General features: G+C 44.5%; 1 protein-coding gene across 1 annotated transcript in view; it reads left to right on the top strand.

Annotated features, from left to right (window-relative positions):
• Tmem163 (transmembrane protein 163) overlaps positions 1–19,884 on the top strand; it is a 179,868-nt gene that overhangs the window by 105,637 nt on the left and 54,347 nt on the right. Inside the window, exons 3-4 of the mRNA XM_021172523.3 lie at positions 10,965–11,008; positions 12,340–12,431. Coding sequence (XP_021028182.1) covers positions 10,965–11,008; positions 12,340–12,431 — 136 coding nt within the window. The remainder of the gene's footprint in view (positions 1–10,964; positions 11,009–12,339; positions 12,432–19,884) is intronic.

The following is a 19,884-nucleotide window of genomic DNA, read 5'->3' as shown; positions in this document are numbered from 1 at the left end:
ACCTAGGGCTTTTCATGGTTCAGCTTTTATCTCCAGACAGCTGAGATTATTGGCATGTACCCTCACGCTGGGTTCTGTGGTGCTGGGACTCTGTACACAGAAGCAAGTGCTCTAACATCCCCCAGCTCGTAGAAAGGAAACTGTGACCATGGCTCACTGTGCCTAAACCATAAACTGAATGCTTTCTCCTGAGCACCTGATTTCCCTGGGCAAGTCTGGAGTTCTGGTGCATTCTAGGGGAGAAGTACCACTCTCCCGGGGACTGGAACTGGCAATTTGCTTCTTCTGAACTTATTTTCACCACAACACCCCACTGATCATCTGACTTCATATCCTTCTCTGCAACAAGTATTAGCCAGGATTATTTAAAGCTCTGAATCAAGTCAGAGCTTACTGTGTCAGCCAACAAACATGGGGAAGCTTTTGGGGACCCATGATGTATGTGCTTGCTACTTTTCCTGTTGCTTTGATAAAATACATGACAAGAGCAACCTAAAGGGGGGAGAGTTGATTCTGGCTCACAGTTCAAGGGGAGCATTGCACATGTCAGGCAAGGCATGGCAGCTGCAGTGGGATCACATTGCTCCCACACTCAGGACACATTCAAATCACAGCCACATTGTCCACTAGTAGATGGTTTTGATTAAAAAAACAAAAACAAAAACAAATAAACAACCCATCCAGGGCAACCAAAAGAAAGACACTCAAGACCCAGACCCAGCTTCACCAGCCCTAGGTGGCTGGCAGAAGGACATCTGAGCGCCTGCCCTGCTAGGCTGACCTGGGGCAGCAAGAAGGAAGACACTCAGGCACCCAGCTTGGGCGCCACTATGATGAGAGAATCTGTGGTGAAGAGATGGGGAAGATGAAGTGTACAGTGGAGAGATGGGAGTGTGAGAGAAACAGAGGGACTTGTGCACTGTGGAGAAAGGTGGGGCTGGAGCCTGGAACAGGCAGACATGAGGAGCCTGTGCAATCACATGAGGCCATGGTGATTTCCAGGCTGGGGCTGCTGCCAAGGACCATGTCTAGGTACAAGGCTCTACTGCAGCTGAGGTCTGTGCTGATATCTGTGGCCTGTGTTGCCACCAAAAGCCGTCTGAATGTCAGTGGTCTGGGTGCTGCTTGAGACCATAATGATGTCTAGGGGAATGCTGGGCAAACTGATGGAAGTGGCCTGTGTTGCCACATGAAGCTATGTGACATTCTGGCCCTGGTTGCTGCTGAGTTCTGGGTTTGTGGTCCTGCTACAGCTGGGGTCTGTGTCGATGTTTGTGCTCCAAGTTACCATCAAAGGCCATTTGGATGTCTGTGGTCTGGGCTGCCACCTGAAGCCATGTGCATGTCTGAGCACTGTGCTGAGCTAGCCCCACCCCAGCCTGGGCAGCATAAGAGAGCAGGCTCTAGTGATGTGGGTTTAGGAAAGCTGGCCCTGTCAGGGTAAGTGCCCTTTGCTGGCTGTAGCATTCTGTGAGCTAGCTGGGGCAGTGCAAGAGAGCTCACCTTGGTGATGTGGGTGTGGGAGAGCTGGTGGGCTGACCAACTCAGCTACTCCCCAGGCTCAGATGTAGGGCTTTGGGTTGGCCCACCACAATATCTACCTCATCTAGGATCTGCTGGAGCATGTGAAGGGGTTACTCCTGCAGATCCAAAGCTCCAGGTTCTCCGTGACACAGGGCAACGACAGGATATCTGAGAGGAGCTGCAGTGGTGATTCAGTATTGATAGTGTGGCAGAAGCCAGAGGCCTTGAACCAGACCAATGACTCATTACAGTGAGCATTTGCAACTAAAGATATGTGGACAAAGGATGAACCATGGGACACACTGTAGCAGTCTTCTGCTTCCATGATGAGATTTCTTTCTTTGGGGTGATAAGTTACAAGGATAGACTGCGAGACAAAGGGACAGAGATGTGGGACCGTGAAAGGCAGCCTGTTTTGGTTGAGCGTGGCTTGCTCCGGAGACCCAGTAGAAAACTCTACAAAGGATGGAACAGTGAGCCACGTTCCCAGAGACAGGTGCCTGACATCACAGAGCCCCCATGTCCATAATTCTGTGACTATAGGTTACACAGACAAAGCCCCAAGCTCTTGGCATTCTAGTTAGACTCCACCCTCACAGTTACCTGACTATAGCTAGGGTATGTGCCTCCCCACAGTTACTTGGCAACAACAAGGTATCCCAGCCCACTATAAAAGGAGCTGCTTGCCCCCTCCTCACTCTCTTAGGCTCTTACCTCTCATTCTTATCTTTAGCTCTCCTTCTCCCCCCACCCCTTCTCCACATAGCCATGGCCAGCCTGTTTCTTTTACCTTTTCTCTTTTCTCTCTGCCTTTCTACAATAAAGCTCTAAAACTGTAGACCATCTCTGTTCATCAAGGCCTGCCGTGCTTAAAGGATGGAATAGACTTTACCCTAAGGAGCCGAATCTAACCCCCCGCTGGAAGGCCTTAAAGACTCTTGCCAGAGTGGGAACCACCCAGTGCCCCCCCTCTCCCTGTCCTCTCCTCTTTTTGGCCCCTGGGAAGACTGAGCTGCCCCGGGGCCCCCACTTTGTTCTCAGCTCTTCTAAGACATACAGCAGCATCTGGGATGTCCAAGACTGAGAACTTGTTATCTCTGGCCTCTGTGAGTCCCAGAGACCTCAGACTGTTCCCTGTCCACCCTGCCCCCCACAGACCTGGGGTCAGTGGCTCCACACAGCCAGACACCCACTCGGGGCCACATGGAGAGCACTCGACAGTCCTTCATGTCTGCCCGCCCAGAGTACCAGAACTTGGGCAGGACGCAGGTTCTCTCCCACCCCTTTATTCCCCCACGCCCGCTGCCCAACGCAGAGATGAATGGAATTGGGGTACATGATGTGAAATTCACAAAGAATCAATATGAAGTTAAAAAAAAGTAAACAGAAGGGAGAAAAGGTCTTGGTGAGTGACATTCAACCAGGTGATGTCATTTCAGCCATGGTCCCACTGCTTGTGTATTTGACATATTGGTGTCTGCGCTGGTCAGATTTGACACAACCTAGTACCACCTGGAAAGAAAGCCTCAAATGAGGAATGGTCTAGATTGGGTTGGCCTGTGGGCATGTCTGTGTGTGTGGGTTGTCTTCTTAATTAAAGTGGGACCCCCCCCCACAAATATGGCTGACACTGTTTCCTGGGCTGGGTTCTAACGATGTAAGAGTGAAGTCAGGCAGCTGAACATAAGCAGCAGGCAGCAGGGTTGCACTGACTGTGGGTGTGATGTTATAATTAGCTGTGACTAGATAGAATTGTAGGTCTCATGTAGCCTACTATGGCTTCAGACACTCTATGTAGCGGAGAATGACCTTGGTCTGCCTCTACCTTCAGAGTTTTGGGGTAGCAGGGGTGCAGTACCACACACTACTCTGCACAGCCTGTGTGGTGCTGAGGATTGAGCCCGGGCCTTATTGGATTTATTCTCAGTACTACCCAGAGAGGACAAAATCAAACTATTGTTCCTGTCTTTGGACTAAGGAAAACCATCACTCCGTACTGTTATCTTCCTGTTTGGAGTATCAACAGAGATTGGCTTCTGATTTATAGTTCAATACCACTGGAGTATTGTCCTGTTCATGTAAAACACCTAAAATACAGTTCCCTCTCTATAAATTCTCATCAGAGTTCCCCGTCTATGAACTCTCATCAGAGTTCATCTGGCTGTTTGGGTCTGGGCAAGTGTTGCACAGTGATGTCATAGAGTGTGTGCAGTTTCATTTTTTGAGGGTTGTATCTTCCACATTTGTTCCTGCTACAAGGCTTTTCTTGTGTTGTATTGGTTGTTTAATGGATTTAATATTCTCCCTCCTTCCCTCCATTCCTCCCTCCCTTCCTCCCCCGTCTTTCCTCTTCCTTCTCTCTCTCACTCTGAGGCACACACACACACACACACACACACACACACACACACACACACATGTGTAACTGTGTTTATGTGGTGTTCATATATACACACACGTATGCTCATAGAGACCAGAGATCAATGTCAGATGCCTTCCTCTCAGTATTATTATTATCATTATTATTACTATTATTAATTTTTGAGACAGAATTTCTCTGTGTAGCTCTGGCTGTCCTGGAACTCACTCATTAACCAGGCTGATGGCAAATTCCTCAGAAATCCCCTTGCCTCTGCCTTCTGAGTGCTTGGGTTAAGGGCGTGTGCCACCACCGACCGGCTCTCCATCTTATTTTCTGAGACAGAGTCTCTCACTCAGTCTGGAGCTTGCTGATTTGGATACACTGGTTGGCCAGCAAGCCCCTGGGATCCTCATGTTTCTGTCCTACAGTATCTGTGGTTATAGACACATGCTAGGTTTTCCTCAAGGGCTGGGGGTCTGAACTTAGGTGCTCAGGCTGGCATAGTGGACTTTACCCATGGTGCCTCTCCCCAGCTCCTCTTGTCTTAACTGTTTTATTTCCTCACTTTAGAGTGCACAGCAGGAATATGTACTGTTGATTTGGAAATACAACTCAAGGTTTCTTCAGCTTTATTTAAGTTTTTACCTTTGGGTTGCCTGTAAAGGCTCATGCTCAGGGTCTCTGAAAGCTGACAATACTCTGCTGCACTAGAATGGAGCTAGGCTACTAAACACACACACACACACACACACACACACACACACACACACACACACCAGTTAACATATTTCCAAGTAACATGAGTCACATTTGTAGAGAGACCCCACTCTGGTATAAATCTTGAATCCAGCTCTATTGTTTTGAGCTAGAATGATGTTATGCAGTCAACTGCGACAGAGAGGATGACAACCTTTGAAAAAGAGACCACAGGCCTGGAGAGATGTCTCAGTGGCTAAGAGTGCTTGCTGCCCTTTCAGAGGACCTGGGTTTGATTCCCAGGTCCTAAAGTGAGGTTCACTCCTGTCTAAAACTCCAGTTCTAAAGGGATGGCATCTGTGGACGCTCCATACATGTGGGGCACAGACGTGCATGCAGGCTAAACATCTATATACATAAAATAAGGCGTTTTGGCTTTGAGATAGTATTTTTCTACATTGTCCTGACTGTCTTGAAATGTTATGTAAACAAGACTGACCTCAAACTCACAGAGATCAGCCTGACTCTGCCTCCCAAGTGCTGGGATTAAAGGCACTTAAGTTCTCCGTGGGGATGTGAGACTTTTATCTGCTGCAGAGTATTCTGTGACTTTTGTATCTACCCAGCGACTGTTCAGCACCATAGTATTGTTGAGAATGCCCCTCCCCCTCCTCTCTTCACCTTTTCTCCTCCCTCTCTCCTTCCTTTTCTTTCTCTCCTCCTCCTTTTTCATAATTAGGAAGACAAGTGGCTTTGTTTTTTAAAATAAAGAACATTGATAGTTTGGAACCTTGGAAAATTTCAGGCTCTTAATTTTGTGAGTATCACCATATGATTTGGTGGTGACAGGGAGGCAGTTCTGTGCCTCCGAGCCACACCCTCAGTCCATTCAGAAATTTGTTTGAGCTCTGCTGTCAGCTTTCAGCCTCCTCTCCTAGTGTCATCTAGCTTCTAATGTATTGACAGCCAACTTTTGTGAATTGGGCTTTGTGGATTCCCTTGACCATTGTATTCTTTGCTTAGTTTTCCATGTTTCTTATTACTTGCCTGTGTTTCTGTGGGAGAGTGGAAGGGGAGAGAGACAGAAACTCTGTCTGTGATGTTTAACTATTATTCCCTGAGGGGCATTGTTAATGGTCCTCTAAGAACTCCGGTTAAACTCAAATGAATAAATACTTTTTCAGCACCATCTCCTAAGTCAAGTCGTTAAAGCCTGTTCAGTAGGTTTCTCTTCACCATATATTATACATATTCTGTATAATGTACTGTTGAGGCCAACAAGATGGCTCAGTGGGTAAAGGCATCTTCCACCAAGAATGAAGACTGGAGTCCGAGTTTGCAGGCCCTGAGAGAGACTCCCACAAGTTATCTGCAACTTCCATAACCAGGCACACAAAATAACTAGAATGAAATCGATTTTCAAACTGTATGACAACAACTTTATATCAGAGATATTCAGGGTATGGTGTGGCACCTGTAGGGCCAGGCCAAGGACAACAACCTTGGCAGACAACAGTCATGCCATCCGGTTCTAGTGCTGATAGCTTTAGCTTTTAGTTTTGGAGAGGGGGACAGGCAAGAAAGCCAGTCACTCTTCTGGGTCACCGATACTACTTTTAGGCATTGCTCGTTAAAGTGGGTTCCTCCCTTGGACCTGTAATATTCCACATGATATTAACATCTCCCCTGTGTGAGGAAAATTCTATTCCAGGACTTGGAATACTTTAATAAGAATTAGATAGTAAAAATATCTGATAACAGCCCAGTTCTGATAATATACCATGGAAGCCACCACCCGTATACAACCTGTGAGTGACTAGGTGTCTCTGTTACTCTTCATTGCTGTGGTCAAATGTCTGACCACAACAAGGAATAAAACCAACAGGAAGTAAGGTTTATTTGGGTTTGCAGTTTGAGGTATAACTCACCATGCTCAGGAAATCATGGCGGCAGGATGTTTATACCCGTGTACTCACATGTGTCTGTGAGTAGGGATACACATGTGTGCACATATGTGCATGGGTGCAGAGATCAGAAGTCAAATCTTAGTTGTCATGTCTCAGGTTACCATCCCCCTTATTTCTTGAGACAGGGTCTCTCACTGGCCTAGAGCTTGCCAGGTAGGCCAGGCTGGGTGACCCGTGACCCACAATGGTTGGCTTGCTTTCCCTTCCCCAATGCTGGGATTGTAAGAACACACTACCCAACATACCTAGCCTTTTTACATGGGTTGATTCTGAGGCATTGAACATAGGTCCTCACGCTCTCTTGCACGCACTTTATTAACTGAGCCGTCTCTCTAGCTCTACACAAAGTTGACTTAGTCTTTTTTCCTTTGAGAATTTAATACAACATATTTTGATCATATTCTTAAGAATATGTCCATTAAGCAGTTTCCCCATCTCCACTGAAGCAAAATTCCTACCACTAACTGTAGTAGTTGATAATCTTGTTTCAGAGGGGTAGAAGAGGGACACTAGTAAAGATTATGTTGGAGAGAGTAAAAACATAAAAATATGTTCCCCTACCCCCTCCATTGGTCCCAGCTCTTTTGAATCCCAGCTTCCAGCAAGCAAGAGAGAAGAGCCTGCCTCTGATGGTGGGTGATGGAGCAGGGCTCTCCAGGGTGGGCTTGTTCCCCAGCTGTGGGGGAGGTGTTTGCTAGGCATCTGAGTGATAGAAACAGTCTAATTAAACCGGGATTGATTTATTAACAGAGTTCTACTGCTCACATAATTTAACAACTCGGGGCCTGGGGTATTGCTAAAACGTGCTAAGGCTCAAGATAATTATTGCCTGACTTTGGAGAGGATGACAGATGGGTCCTCATTGTCTCTGTAAGTCTCGCTGGCGATTGGAGTGGGATTCTTTGTTGGGTGTTGAGCAGGGGTTCTTGCTGTTGGTCCTTGGTGACTCCCTTCTGTATTTCTGAGACCCTTTGTCTCTGCTGAGCAGACCCTCCCTCCAAGCCCTGCTTACTCAGCTGCTGGCTTGCCTTTGGCTTGGCCTTAACAATGAGTCTCCTGGGTCCCCTTCCGTTTTCCAGCTGCCTTTCTGTTTGAATTTATTTTCAGCCAACATGCTTTTTGGTCTGGTTTTATTTAGTATATCTGGTCTTTTTAACCAGGCCTGTATAAATATTTATTTAAGACTTATGTTGTGTGCCTTCTGTGATGTAGCTGTTAGTGATTCCCTTAACATATAAATGACAGTCTGGCTTAGGACAGGCAAACACTGGGAGGCAGGTCTATCAGGCAAGGAGTGATGTCCTGCTGGTGTGTGTTGCCTGGGTTATGTGGCCCACAATCACACTCCTGGGAAATCTTAAGCATTAGCAACCTGCTCATGTAGACCACGGGACCCAGAAGCCTACATGTAATAATGGTTCCCATAACCACGTGCTTTCTTGTCAGAGCGAAGCACTCACGAGCTGGCAGGGCCTAGATCTGGATTTGAACTGTCCTGCTAGTTCATTTGCCTACCTTTGTGTGATGCAGACAGGCTTTTCCACAAATAAAATATATCATCTGATTTGAATGGTTACATATGATGACTGCAGAAAATGTAGAAGATATGTGGGGAAAAAGACCCTTCAAATATTCCCATCCTTCAAAGATTATCATTTGACCAACAACAGACAAAGAAGTGATCCCACCCAAGTCTACCTTGGTGAACCAGTGAATTGTTTGGGGTTCCTTAGGAAAGCATGGGGGACTCACAGACAGCTACATCACTGAAATGTCTACCCCAGTATGGGTGAATACTCACAAAAATGGCTTCTTAGGATTCTGATTCCCTTCAGCTTCATAGCCCCACCTTGAGAAGAACAGCCTTCATAGGAAAGCCTCACTTCACAGTGACCTACACAGTCCTCTCATGGGCCTTCAGTGTTCTGTGTAGCTGATGCGACCCATGTCTATCCTTCACAGTTGAGTCAGCTCCTAGCTTACAGTCAGCATCTTGACCCTGTGGTCACTTTGAGTGGTGCTTACTTATACACCCATGGAGCTTCTTGGGACCTCTCTATGCCTCCGCTGGTTACCCCGGAACAGGCCTGTTCTCCAAACAACTCGTTCTTGCATGAGCGAGATTGGAAATGCCTCTGTGCAAACCCTTCCGTTTGGTGGTTGGGGAGAAGGTTCCCAGTGGTCACACGCTTATTCTATAGCAATATAGCAACTCAACTTGATCCCCAGAACACAAAGAAAAGTTGTGTTGCTGTAGTCTCGGTGCTGGAGAGGCAGAGACTGGAACACTGGGGCGCGTGGACAAGACAGCCTAGTTTACTTGACAAGCTTCAAACCAGTGAGGGACCTTCAATTATAAAGCAAGGTCCTTCGATTATAAAGCGAGGTGAGCCAGGTGGTAGTGCATGCTTTTAATTCCGCACTCAGGAGGCAGAGGTGGGCAGATGTCTCTGAGTCTACAGAGTGGATTCTAGAACAGCCAGGGCTCCACAGAGAAACTCTGTCTCAAAAACCAAACAACCAAACAACCCAAAACAAAACATGAGATGGACAACTCCTGAAGAATAACATTGGGCTTTTACCTCCAGCTTCCATACATGTAGTCATGTATCTTACACATACATACACATACATACATAGAAAGGAAGGAAGCCCCTTAGTGTGATTTTACATGGGAACAGGACATCTGAACCCTCTTCTGTTAGATTAGTTCTTATCCCAGAATCAGGACATATTATGATTCAGTTATAGGGCAAAGGAAACAAATTTATTTCTTGACACTCTTGATAAACTCCTCAGAGGCTACTGAGCTCTTCTATGTGATTCCTGGGCTAATTACTGTTTACAGTTGGTTAGCAGCATGGCTGGAGAGCTGGCCACTGTGGGAAGCCATGGGAGGGTGCAGAGGCTCCATGGAGGACCCTTCAGAGGACTCTCCACCCCCATACAATTTTGGCATTTTGCTCTTTGCATGTCTTTCATCGAGGAATTAGATGGAGATGATGCTTAAGAGAATAACACATCTCTCTGAAGGACCCTGAGTTCATTAGGACCCCACTGGCTCACAGTGCCCTGAAACATGAATAATATTAATATTCCATATGTGCTATCCATTATCTATCCATCTGGCAGGCTTAACTCACTCATGTGAGGGGGACTTTCCAGTGTAGTTCTGAGAGTGAAGTCATAGTGCTACGCCCAACCCCATGTGTGTGTGTGTGTATACTTGTGTGTGTGATTGTATTCTAGTTTACATGTACATACAAACACAAGTGTATGTATAGGCCACAGAACAACTTTTTAAGGTGTGTGTGACACTTTTTAAAAAAAAATACATTAATTCTATTTATCTGTATGTGTGTGCACTAGTGCCACAGACGCCAGAAGAGGGTGTCCAATTCATTGGAGATGGACATAAGAGGTGATTGTGAACTACCTGAAATGGGTACTACTGACATAGGAACAGAATTCAGATCTTCTGAAGAGACAGTTCTAATCACCTCCAACCATGTTTTTTGAGACAGGGTCAATTACTCTGGCTTGGTGGTTACCAAGTAGTCCAGGCTGACCTGACCTTGAGCCCTAGAGATCCACTTGTCCCCCACCTCCCCAGCGCTGGGATTACAATCACATTACCATGCCTGGCTTTTCCCCTTCGATGCTGGGGTTGAAGTCATGTTCTCAGTCTTGCAAGGCAACCATTGAATCCACTGAGCCCTCTTTCCAGCTGACAGCACTTGTTTAATTATAAATCTGGATTAAGGGCCCCTATATATCTCGCTGTAATAATTTGGGCATCTACTTTGAATTATGTGGCCTTCTAGGTAACGACCTGGTTATCACCGAAGAACTCACGCACAGATGTTTTGAAGTCACAGTTCAACATCAGGTGGTTTTGTGGGTCACACAACAGGGTGGGGTCTTTTAATTGTGCACAGCTATTGCACCAAGGCCAGTGAGCATGGATGGATTCAGAGTAGAAATTGAGTAGGCTTGATAGTGCTGGCAGCAGGAGTCAGGTTTCAGCTTCACCCGGAAGAATTAGTTCCTACTTCATTGCTTGCAGTTTCTCAGTTTTCAAAGATACAGAAGCCAGGTGATTGACAAGGGCTTAATTGTTTGTTTGTTTGTTTGTTTGTTTGGGTGGGTGGTTTGGTTTGGTTTGGTTTCCCTGAAGTTGTTCCATGGATGGTTCAGAACACAGTGGAAGGAGGAAGTGTCGTAGAATTTGAAAAGAATTTCTCCTTCTTTTTGAACTCTTAGATTTTTTTAGACAATGATATTAAAAATTCTATTACTCTCTTGGAACTTCCCCCTGGCATTGAAAAGGCTGTATCTGGTGTGCTGATGAACTCACAAACAAGACATGTGACCCTCGGGGCTGTCAATCTGAATGGTGTTTTCTTTCTTTTTAGCTGTCTCCGTCATGAGGTACAGCGCCTCTGCCTTCGGGTTTGCAGTAAGTAGCCTGAAACGTCCTCACCATTGTGAAATTCTGCATGCTTTCCCTGAGCCCATGACTCTCACCTCAGTCATGAAACAGACCGGTGCTTAGCAGAGAGGAGGACACTTTAGTGACAACTTCTGTGAAAATGACAACATAGTAGTATTAAAGGCGTTAGGATGGGATATTTCCCAAGTACACATCCTGGGATCACATGTCCTGAGAGGGGTTGGAGAGGATGTTTTGGGAGGGTTACTTCTTTGTGCCCTTCCAGGTTGCATGCGGGTCTAGCACACTCGGGTGATACATTTGATGGTGTAGACAGAGACATCGGGAGGTGAGATGGATTGTGATTTCACACTAGAAGTCAATTGGTCTGTAGCCCTGCTAACGGGAGCTGAGTTTCCTGCCTGACTCCTGGTGGAAATAGGTCAATGGAGGCAGCTATGCTGAAAGCCTGTGTGCCTCAAGCAGGCTCTTTCCCCCATTGTTGCAGAGACAGAGGGCATTCTGTACTGGGTCCCAAACCCACATCTGCCCTTTGTTGTAAGAACTTAATGTTTTGAGTGTTGCTTTGAGGGTGTTGTAAATTTTTCTGAAGCTTGTAGACAGTCTAGAAAATTACATATGAGCATACTGGTAACTAGAACACAAACTACATATGCACACACCTAGAAAGAGACACTCAACACATACACACAGAAAAAGATACATGTACAATATACATCCAGACATATAACACACACACACACACACACACACAGAGCCACACAGCATAGACACACATCCACCCAGAAGTACATGTGCATAAACACACATAATACATAAACAATATATACAGTCTCAGAAACACCTCTCTCTCTCTCTCTCTCTCTCTCTCTGGTTCTCTCAAAGGCATAGAACTTTCTACATGATATCAAATTGTTGGGAGACTTCCTGAACCTCCTGAACCTAGCTAGGACAGTTCCAGTGAGAGCCAGAATTAGAATTTGCACCCAAGGTTTCTTAACTTACTGTGTATAGGAAAATGCCAATGTCATCTTGCTTGTCACAAGATAAACACTTTCATGTATTTCAGAAAACAGTACTTCCCATTCTAATCTCCTGTTCCATATCTCCAGAATGCTGGGGTCCTGGGGCTCTGAGAACAGAGCCATTCATACAAGGGCCACAGTGTGTGATGCCCAGGGTTCCACCATGGAGTTCATAGTGGCTGCAAGAAGCATGCAGGAATGTACTCACTCAAAGATGCTTGTCCACACTGTCTGGTCCTGTGTAGTTGGCCAATGTGTTCACATTGTGCCTGGCTGACCTGAGCACCACTAATGTCCTGTTTCCTTTTCTAGTTTGATGCCATCCTGGATGTGCTGTCCTCGGCCATTGTCCTCTGGCGTTACAGCAATGCGGCCGCTGTGCACTCTGCTCACAGGGAGTATATGTAAGTGGATTCTTCTTCCCGACTGCAAGAGCCTCAAATGAAGGCCTTGCAATTATCATCAGCACAAATCCTCCTTCATTCTTTGTCCTGATGTTGACAAGAGGATGCAAGTTGTCTTTGATGTTTGCTGGTGCCCTGTCAGCCATGAGACAGGTCTTTCCCGGGATAGTCACAGGGACACATAGAGCCTTTATAATTAGCTCAGTTCCCTGATCTGGGGTGAATATGTTCTTGTCTGTCCCTCTATCTTTCCATTCACCTGCTTGTTCATCTTTCAAACATTCATCCACTCATCCATACATACATCCATACATACATACATGCATCTATCGATCTATCCATCCATTCCATCTCATCCATCCAACCACTCACCAAACCTCGTGTCTACTCACTTACCTTCCTTTTCTTCCCCCTCTTTCCTCTTTTCTTCTATCCTCCCTTCCTTCCCTGCTCCCTTTCTCTTCATTCTCTCTGCTTCCTAGTGTCTCTGTTTTCTTCATGTTCTCACACATGCTAGGCAAGTCTTCCACCACCCAGCTATATTCCCAGCTCACACAGTCACATTGGTTGTTGTTTTGTCTGTCATATTTTCTTTAATTAATAACTCAATATTTAATCTGTTAATATTGACATTTTAATTATAAATAACCTGATGTAAAACACACCTGTGCACATAAAACATGCACAAGCACACAGCCATTCATGCTTTAATCTCTACTACTTGCTAGCCCCAAGACTGTGTGATACTTCAGTCCCCAATTTGGAAAAGTAGAAAAAGAAAAAATTCTCCTTTGCAGGATTTTCTTGATGGCCACTTCTGTTCCTACATGCACATGCATCCATACATATACACATGTACACTTGTGTATATGAGCAATTACACATGTGTGTTTATATATGTATGGGTGCCTGTATATCCGCACATGCAGGGATTTCCCTAGCCTCTGTAGGTTTTGGATGGTTGAACGCCAAGGTTGACAAATGCTGCTCTGTGTGGTTCTGATGGTGCCAGAGAGAAGGGGCTGGTGAGTTCATGTCAATGGACACTCAGGCACGCAGTGATAGAGGCATCTTTTTGGTGTCAGGGAATTCAGACTTAGGCTGAATGTTTTGAAATGTAGAAATTCCTGAAAGATGACAGCCTGCAAGTTCATTAAGGACATCAAGGAAATATATCAGGGGGTTGACGGAATGGCTCAGTGGTTAAAAGCACATATTACTCTTGCAGAGGATCTGGACCCATATCAATCAGCTCACATCCCTCTTTAACTCCTGTTTCAGAGGTCGCTCCACAGGGACCTGCATTCATGTACAGATGCTACACAGGCACAGACAAATACACATAACTTTATTTTTTATTTTTTATTTTTTTTGTTTTTTTTGTTTTTTTGGCTTTTCGAGACAGGGTTTCTCTGTATAGCCCTGGCTGTCCTGGAACTCACTTTGTAGACCAGGCTGGCCTCGAACTCAGAAATCCGCCTGCCTCTGCCTCCCAAGTGCTGGGATTAAAGGTGTGCGCCACCACTGCCCGGCCTACACATAACTTTATAATAAGAAACTGCATCCTCCATTAGAAAAGATTGAAAAAAGAAAACAAAACAATACCAAAAACAAAAGACAAAAAAAAAACAAAAACAAAAACCGCCCAAACTTCTTCATATGTGAAGTATTTACTATGATGTATGTTAGCTCTTATAACAAATGTGGAGTATCAGATCTGTGACATCCAAAATGACACCATTTTAGATAGAGTGGGTTTTGAAAATAAGTTAATATTTTGGTAAATTTTTTAAGAAAAACAAATAGCAGAAATTTTAATTTTATAAGATTTCAAATGATGGTTCTGTAACTTGGCAGGCAGTACTGTAACCACTCAATTTATTATGCAGTGGTCTGAGGACATTAATGAAACAGCCATGAAGCAGTCTAGAGAGATGCTCTGTCCCATGCCAAGAGCTAAGTATCATTTTCTTGGAGTAACATGCAACCCTTGATTCTGCAGAGGTGGTACCCAGTTTGCCTTTAGTGCCATGTTTTAACTTGATGTGGGGATGAGGTGTAAGGCAAAATTCACAGCAGACTCCAAAGAGGAAGAAGAATGTCTATAGTTTATTAATTTAAAAAATGCTATGGACATTTTTAAAGCCCACACTATAGTAGTATGTTTGCCATGTGAGTATGAAGACCTGAGTTCAATCCCCAGAACCTACACACACACACACACACACATGCGCACGCAGTTGGGTATGTATCTTCATATATGTGTGCACACATGCACTCAAATACATGCACACCAATATTAATTGTGTGCTGATATCAGGATATTTTACTTATACTGGGCTAAACTACTAAACTGTTTCTGCTTTTGTGCATCCTTTGGAAATGCAGAATTATATATGGGCCTAGGATTTTAATTCTGTCTAGAGTATAAAGAGAAAGTATTATGCTCGCTTTCCCTCTATTTTAGAGTTCATAATTGCGAGTTTGATCCATGTCTGCAGAAGAAGTTTTCTTCTTTCTAATTTTTTAAAAATCTTATTTCCTTTCTGTTAAAATGCTTCTGTACATACTTTAGTCACAAGCTAATTACTGTGGCTTTTCTGTAGAATTGGAGTATCTGTGAACATTCACTAGGTAAACCTACTGGTTTCCCCAAGCCAAGGTTGATGATAAGAAGTGTCTTTGATTTCACTTTTTTCAATTTTAGTGTGTATGTGTGTGTGTGTGTGTGTGTGTGCATTCTGAGGGCAGAGGTCAACCTCATGTGTTGCTCCTCAGGTGACATCCACCTTGTATTTTGACAAGGTCTTTCTCTCTCTCTCTCTCTAATTTTAAAAACTTTTATTTATTTTTTGAGATTATAACTTAATTACATTAGTTTCTCCTTCCCTTTCCTTTCTCCAAACCCTCTCAGAGCTCACCTATTAAGCTAAACTGACTGGCCAGTGAGCCTCAGGGATTTGCCTAGCTCCACCTCCCCAATTTGGGATTATAGACACGGGTTACCACATTTGGCCTTTTTAGGAGGGTCCATATACTTGTGTGACAAGCACATCCCCAGCTGAGCCATCTTACCAGTTTCACCGGGTTTAAAGATCTCCCAATAGCTACATTACAACTGTGTCAGTTACCCACAATGCAAAGGTGACGGTGAGGCTTGATGCTCCTTGGGTGGTGGTTCATTGGATAATGATCATGAATTCACTTGGAGATTCCTAATCTAAGGATTAAGCATATTTATAATCCTCTCTATCACCGACTTTAGTTAACATTTTAATCTCCGGTTAAAAATTCATGAGATCACTGCTGGCTGAGAATATATTTGCATATTAATGAGGACAAACAAGCAATGAGGAATACAATTAGGAAAACCTCAGGCTTTCAGCTAGTTTCTAGAGAGTAATATTGGAGGGAACTGAGAAATATCCAACTGGCTTCTGAAAAGGTCAGTTCTCTTACTTTTGTGATTTGAAATCATAGCCTCAGAGTGAATCTTGAGTTGGAAATTGCCTGTGTAGAAGATGGATGGCCTCCTGCACTTAGCCACATGAAAATGGAGTGTGCGATGCTTCTGCCTCACCACAGTGTGTGGCCTCCATAGTTATCATTTGCTGAATTAACAACAACAACACCTTCTACAAAACTCAAAAAGCTTAAACTTTGATTTTTTTTTTTTGGTATGATGTTCACACATGTGCAAGTGTACATGCATGTGCATACCTGTGTTTGAAGTGTAGAGGATAGTCTTGGTCATTGTTCCTTGGGAGTTATCCACTTGGTTGTTAGTAGACAGGGAACCTTACTGGCCTGAAGCTCACCAAGCAGATTCAATTGGCTGAGCACTGAGCCCCAGGGAGCTGCCTGTTTCTACCTCCCTAGCCCTGGGATTGCCAGTGTATACCACCACACCCATATTTTTTAAAAAAGCATTCTGAAAATTGAACTCTTGTCCTCATGCTCCTGCAACACACATTTTACCCAATGAGCCATGTCCCCAGCCCTCAGATCGATCACTTTTTAGTGTGCACAGTTCAATGGTCTGAAGTATAGTCATGCCATTGTGAACCAGCCTTGTCATCCTGCAAAATTGCATTTGATTTTAGTCAAAAAAGGCTGAGAAGTAAGTCCCCTTACAAGAGAGAAAGTCTATACTCATTGAATATTTTCATTTCTTCTCCCCCATTCCCTGGCAACACCATGTTACCATCTGTTTCCGAGACTCAGATTACATTAGGTAACTCATAAATGCAGTTATGTGGTGTGGTGAGAGCTACCCTATGAAGGACAAATACCTGTCCACTCCAGATGAGGAGTGAACCAGTGAGTGCAATTGGGATTCACTCACTTTGTAGACCAGGCTGGCCTTGAACTCAGAAATCCGCCTGCCTCTGCCTCCCGAGTGCTGGGATTAAAGGCGTGCGCCACCATGCTCGGCTCAATTGGGATTTCTAATGGGACCGTGAACAACTTGTGGGTGACTAAACCACCAAGATGAATCTTGTCAACTTGAAAGGCTCTAGAATCATCAAAGAGACAGCCTCTGAACGTCTGTGAGAGAATTCCTGATTTTCTTTCTTTATTTTATTTTATTTTATTTTATTTTGGTTTTTCGAGACAGGGTTTCTCTGTATAGCCCTGACTGTCCTGGAACTCCCTTTGTAGACCAGGCTGGCCTTGAACTCAGAAATCTGCCTGCCTCTGCCTCCTGAGTGCTGGGATTAAAGGTGTGCGCCACCACGCCTGGCTGAATTCCTGATTTTCTTAACTATGGGAAGACCCACCCTAAATGTTGGGAGCACCACTCCATAATCTGGACTGCAGGTTGAGCAGCAGTACCCTACACTCTCTGCTTCTGTACTGTGGGTGTAAGGTCACTAACTGCCTTCCGGTCCTGCCGCTATGACTCACCTATTATAAGGGGCAGCACTGCCCAACTGTGAACCAAAATAAACCCTTCCTTCTTAAGTTGCTTTTGTGAGGTACTTTGTCACTGCAGTGAGAAAAGTACCTAATAGACCACCAAAGAAAATTCTCCCCCTTCCCCAGCAATAGTTAACTTCTACATCCTCTAAGAAGGGCAGGGTCCCATGAATCCTCCCCTGCTCCATTACATGGTATTAGTGGCCCAGTCTATCACAGGCTTCCTTCCTGCAATGTCACAGGTGCTGAGAGTTCAAGAGGGTGACACATCATGCCTGAGTGTGCCATGTGTATGTGCCATATGTGTGTCATATGTGTACCATGTATGTGCCTGGTACCCCTGGAGGTCAGAAGAGGGTATCAGATTGCCTAGAACCAAGATAAAGATGGGTGTGACCCTCCACATACATGATGGGAATAAAACCCACGTGCACTGGAAGAATGTTCAAGGATCAACATGTGACCCCCTACAGGAGAGTGGTCTGCAACATGCAGTTCTTGTCACTGGCTTTCCTCAGCATACATTCTCCAGGCTTATCCATCTTGTAGAATGTGACACAGTCTCCTCCTCATTGCCGGCTGGATAATATTCCATGTGGTATATCTATTTTGTGACCAGGAACCTCTGTGCTGTATAGTAGTGAGTCTGTGTCTCTCTCAGAACAAGTTTCCAGTCCTTCTGGAATTATACACAGTGGGGTTGATAGATCATATGGCCAAGCTTTTAAATGTTTTTCCCCTCTGAGGAAACTTCATACTTTTCCAAAGCAGTTGTACCATCCTAAATTCCTGCCAATTAGTTAAAATAAACAAAGAAACAAACTCCTCCTAATTGTATTGGTTACTTTAAATTTTTTAAACAATTTAAATTGTGTATGTGTATATCTGTGTCAAGGGATTGCACATGAGTGAGTGCCGTGCCTTCAGAAGTGAGAAGACAGTGATGGAGCCCTTGAACCTGGAGACATGGGCAGTTGTGAGCACTCAGTGTAGGTGCTGGGAAGGAAACACTACAAGAACTGGGTATGTGCACTTATTGCTGAGCCATTGCTGCAGCCCCTACCAATCTCTTCTTATATGAATAATAAACTTATAGAAGGTATATATGTTAGGCAGAGTTCTCTAGAGGAGCAGAATGGATGGAATGAACATATATGACAAGAGCAGTCACTAGGTAGACTCATGTGGTATGAGCTGGGTAGTCCAACAGTAGCTATCTGTATGCTAGAGGGCTGAGCTGCCTGGTTTGTGAAGATGGCTGCTCAGGAAGGTGGTAGCATTTTTATGAAATATCCCTTACTTTCAAAGAGACTGGACCTCATGGCTACATTAATAATACACCTTGAGGTCACTTAAGACCTGCCCTGCCATCCTGTGGTATACTCAGTCTGTTTGTTTAACTTGCGTTTAAGGGAACAACATTATAACCAACCTCATTTCCCTTGGATTTTCCATGTAATCAACTTTTATTACCTGAGCTAATTCATAGCTTTAATCTTAAATTATGTTCTCTTCAATGCCACTGACTTAAAGCAGTGTGTGTGTGTGTGTGTGTGTGTGTGTGTGTGTGTGTGTGCATGTGTATGTGTGTTATGGTAATCATTTGCTGAGAACAACCACCAGGTTGGAAACAATCTTATAAAACAAAAATCTGCCATAAATGTTGAAAATAACATGGATATAACAAATAACTTATATTTGAAGTAATATTTTGTTTCTGGGTGCTTTGAGGTTAAACAGTTGGAGTCTATGATTTAATCCCTTAGAAAATTCTGTCAAAGAGCACCAGCTGCTCTTCCAGAGGACCTGAGTTTGATTCCCAGTACCCACATGGCAGATCACAACTGTCTGTAATTCCAGTTTCAGGGGACCTGACTCCCTTTTCTGATCTTCAAAGGCACCAGGTACTCATATGTGCTTATACACGCATGAAAGCAAAACACCCACTTGTAAACATAAACAAATATGTAAACAACAACACAATTCTTTTTAAAGATGTCTACGGAATGCCTTACTCCTTCCCCATGGGATTCTTTTTATGCTGTTCAGTTAATACAGAGCAAAGGACTTTGTTAGGGACACAGGCAATAGAGACAGACATACACATGAGAGACAGAATATAGACAAGCCAGGAACTGCAAGACACAAGGCACAAAGAGAGACATGAAGAACTCGTACTTTGGCTCACCCTTGGTCAAATGAATTCAAGGGGGGTGGACTGAGCTTTGCTCCCTAATGAAACACTGATGCATTTTGGTAACCCAGAGTCTATTTTAACACATTTCATCAATGTATTGCAGTAATCCTAGTCTGGTGCTGAAGGTTCAGATAAATTTCCATTGCTGGTCTTCAATCCATACTTGAAAACTAAAGAAGTTAGAGTCTAATGTCAGCCAAGGAGGGTGCGGTAGAAGCAAATCATGGATGGATGCATTCATCCTCAGGAAGTGAAGCCAGGCAGGCACAGCCATCCTTTCCAGGACCTTTGACTCTCTGGGCTATAGATGGAAGGGCCTCCTACTGTGGAGGAGGA

The sequence above is a fragment of the Mus caroli genome, unplaced genomic scaffold (assembly GCF_978045245.1).
Source record: "Mus caroli unplaced genomic scaffold, Mus_caroli_1 scaffold_1, whole genome shotgun sequence".
Classification (NCBI taxonomy): domain Eukaryota; kingdom Metazoa; phylum Chordata; class Mammalia; order Rodentia; family Muridae; genus Mus; species Mus caroli.
The sequence above is the reverse complement of the archived record's forward strand: the minus strand, read 5'-3'. Positions and strand labels throughout refer to the sequence as shown.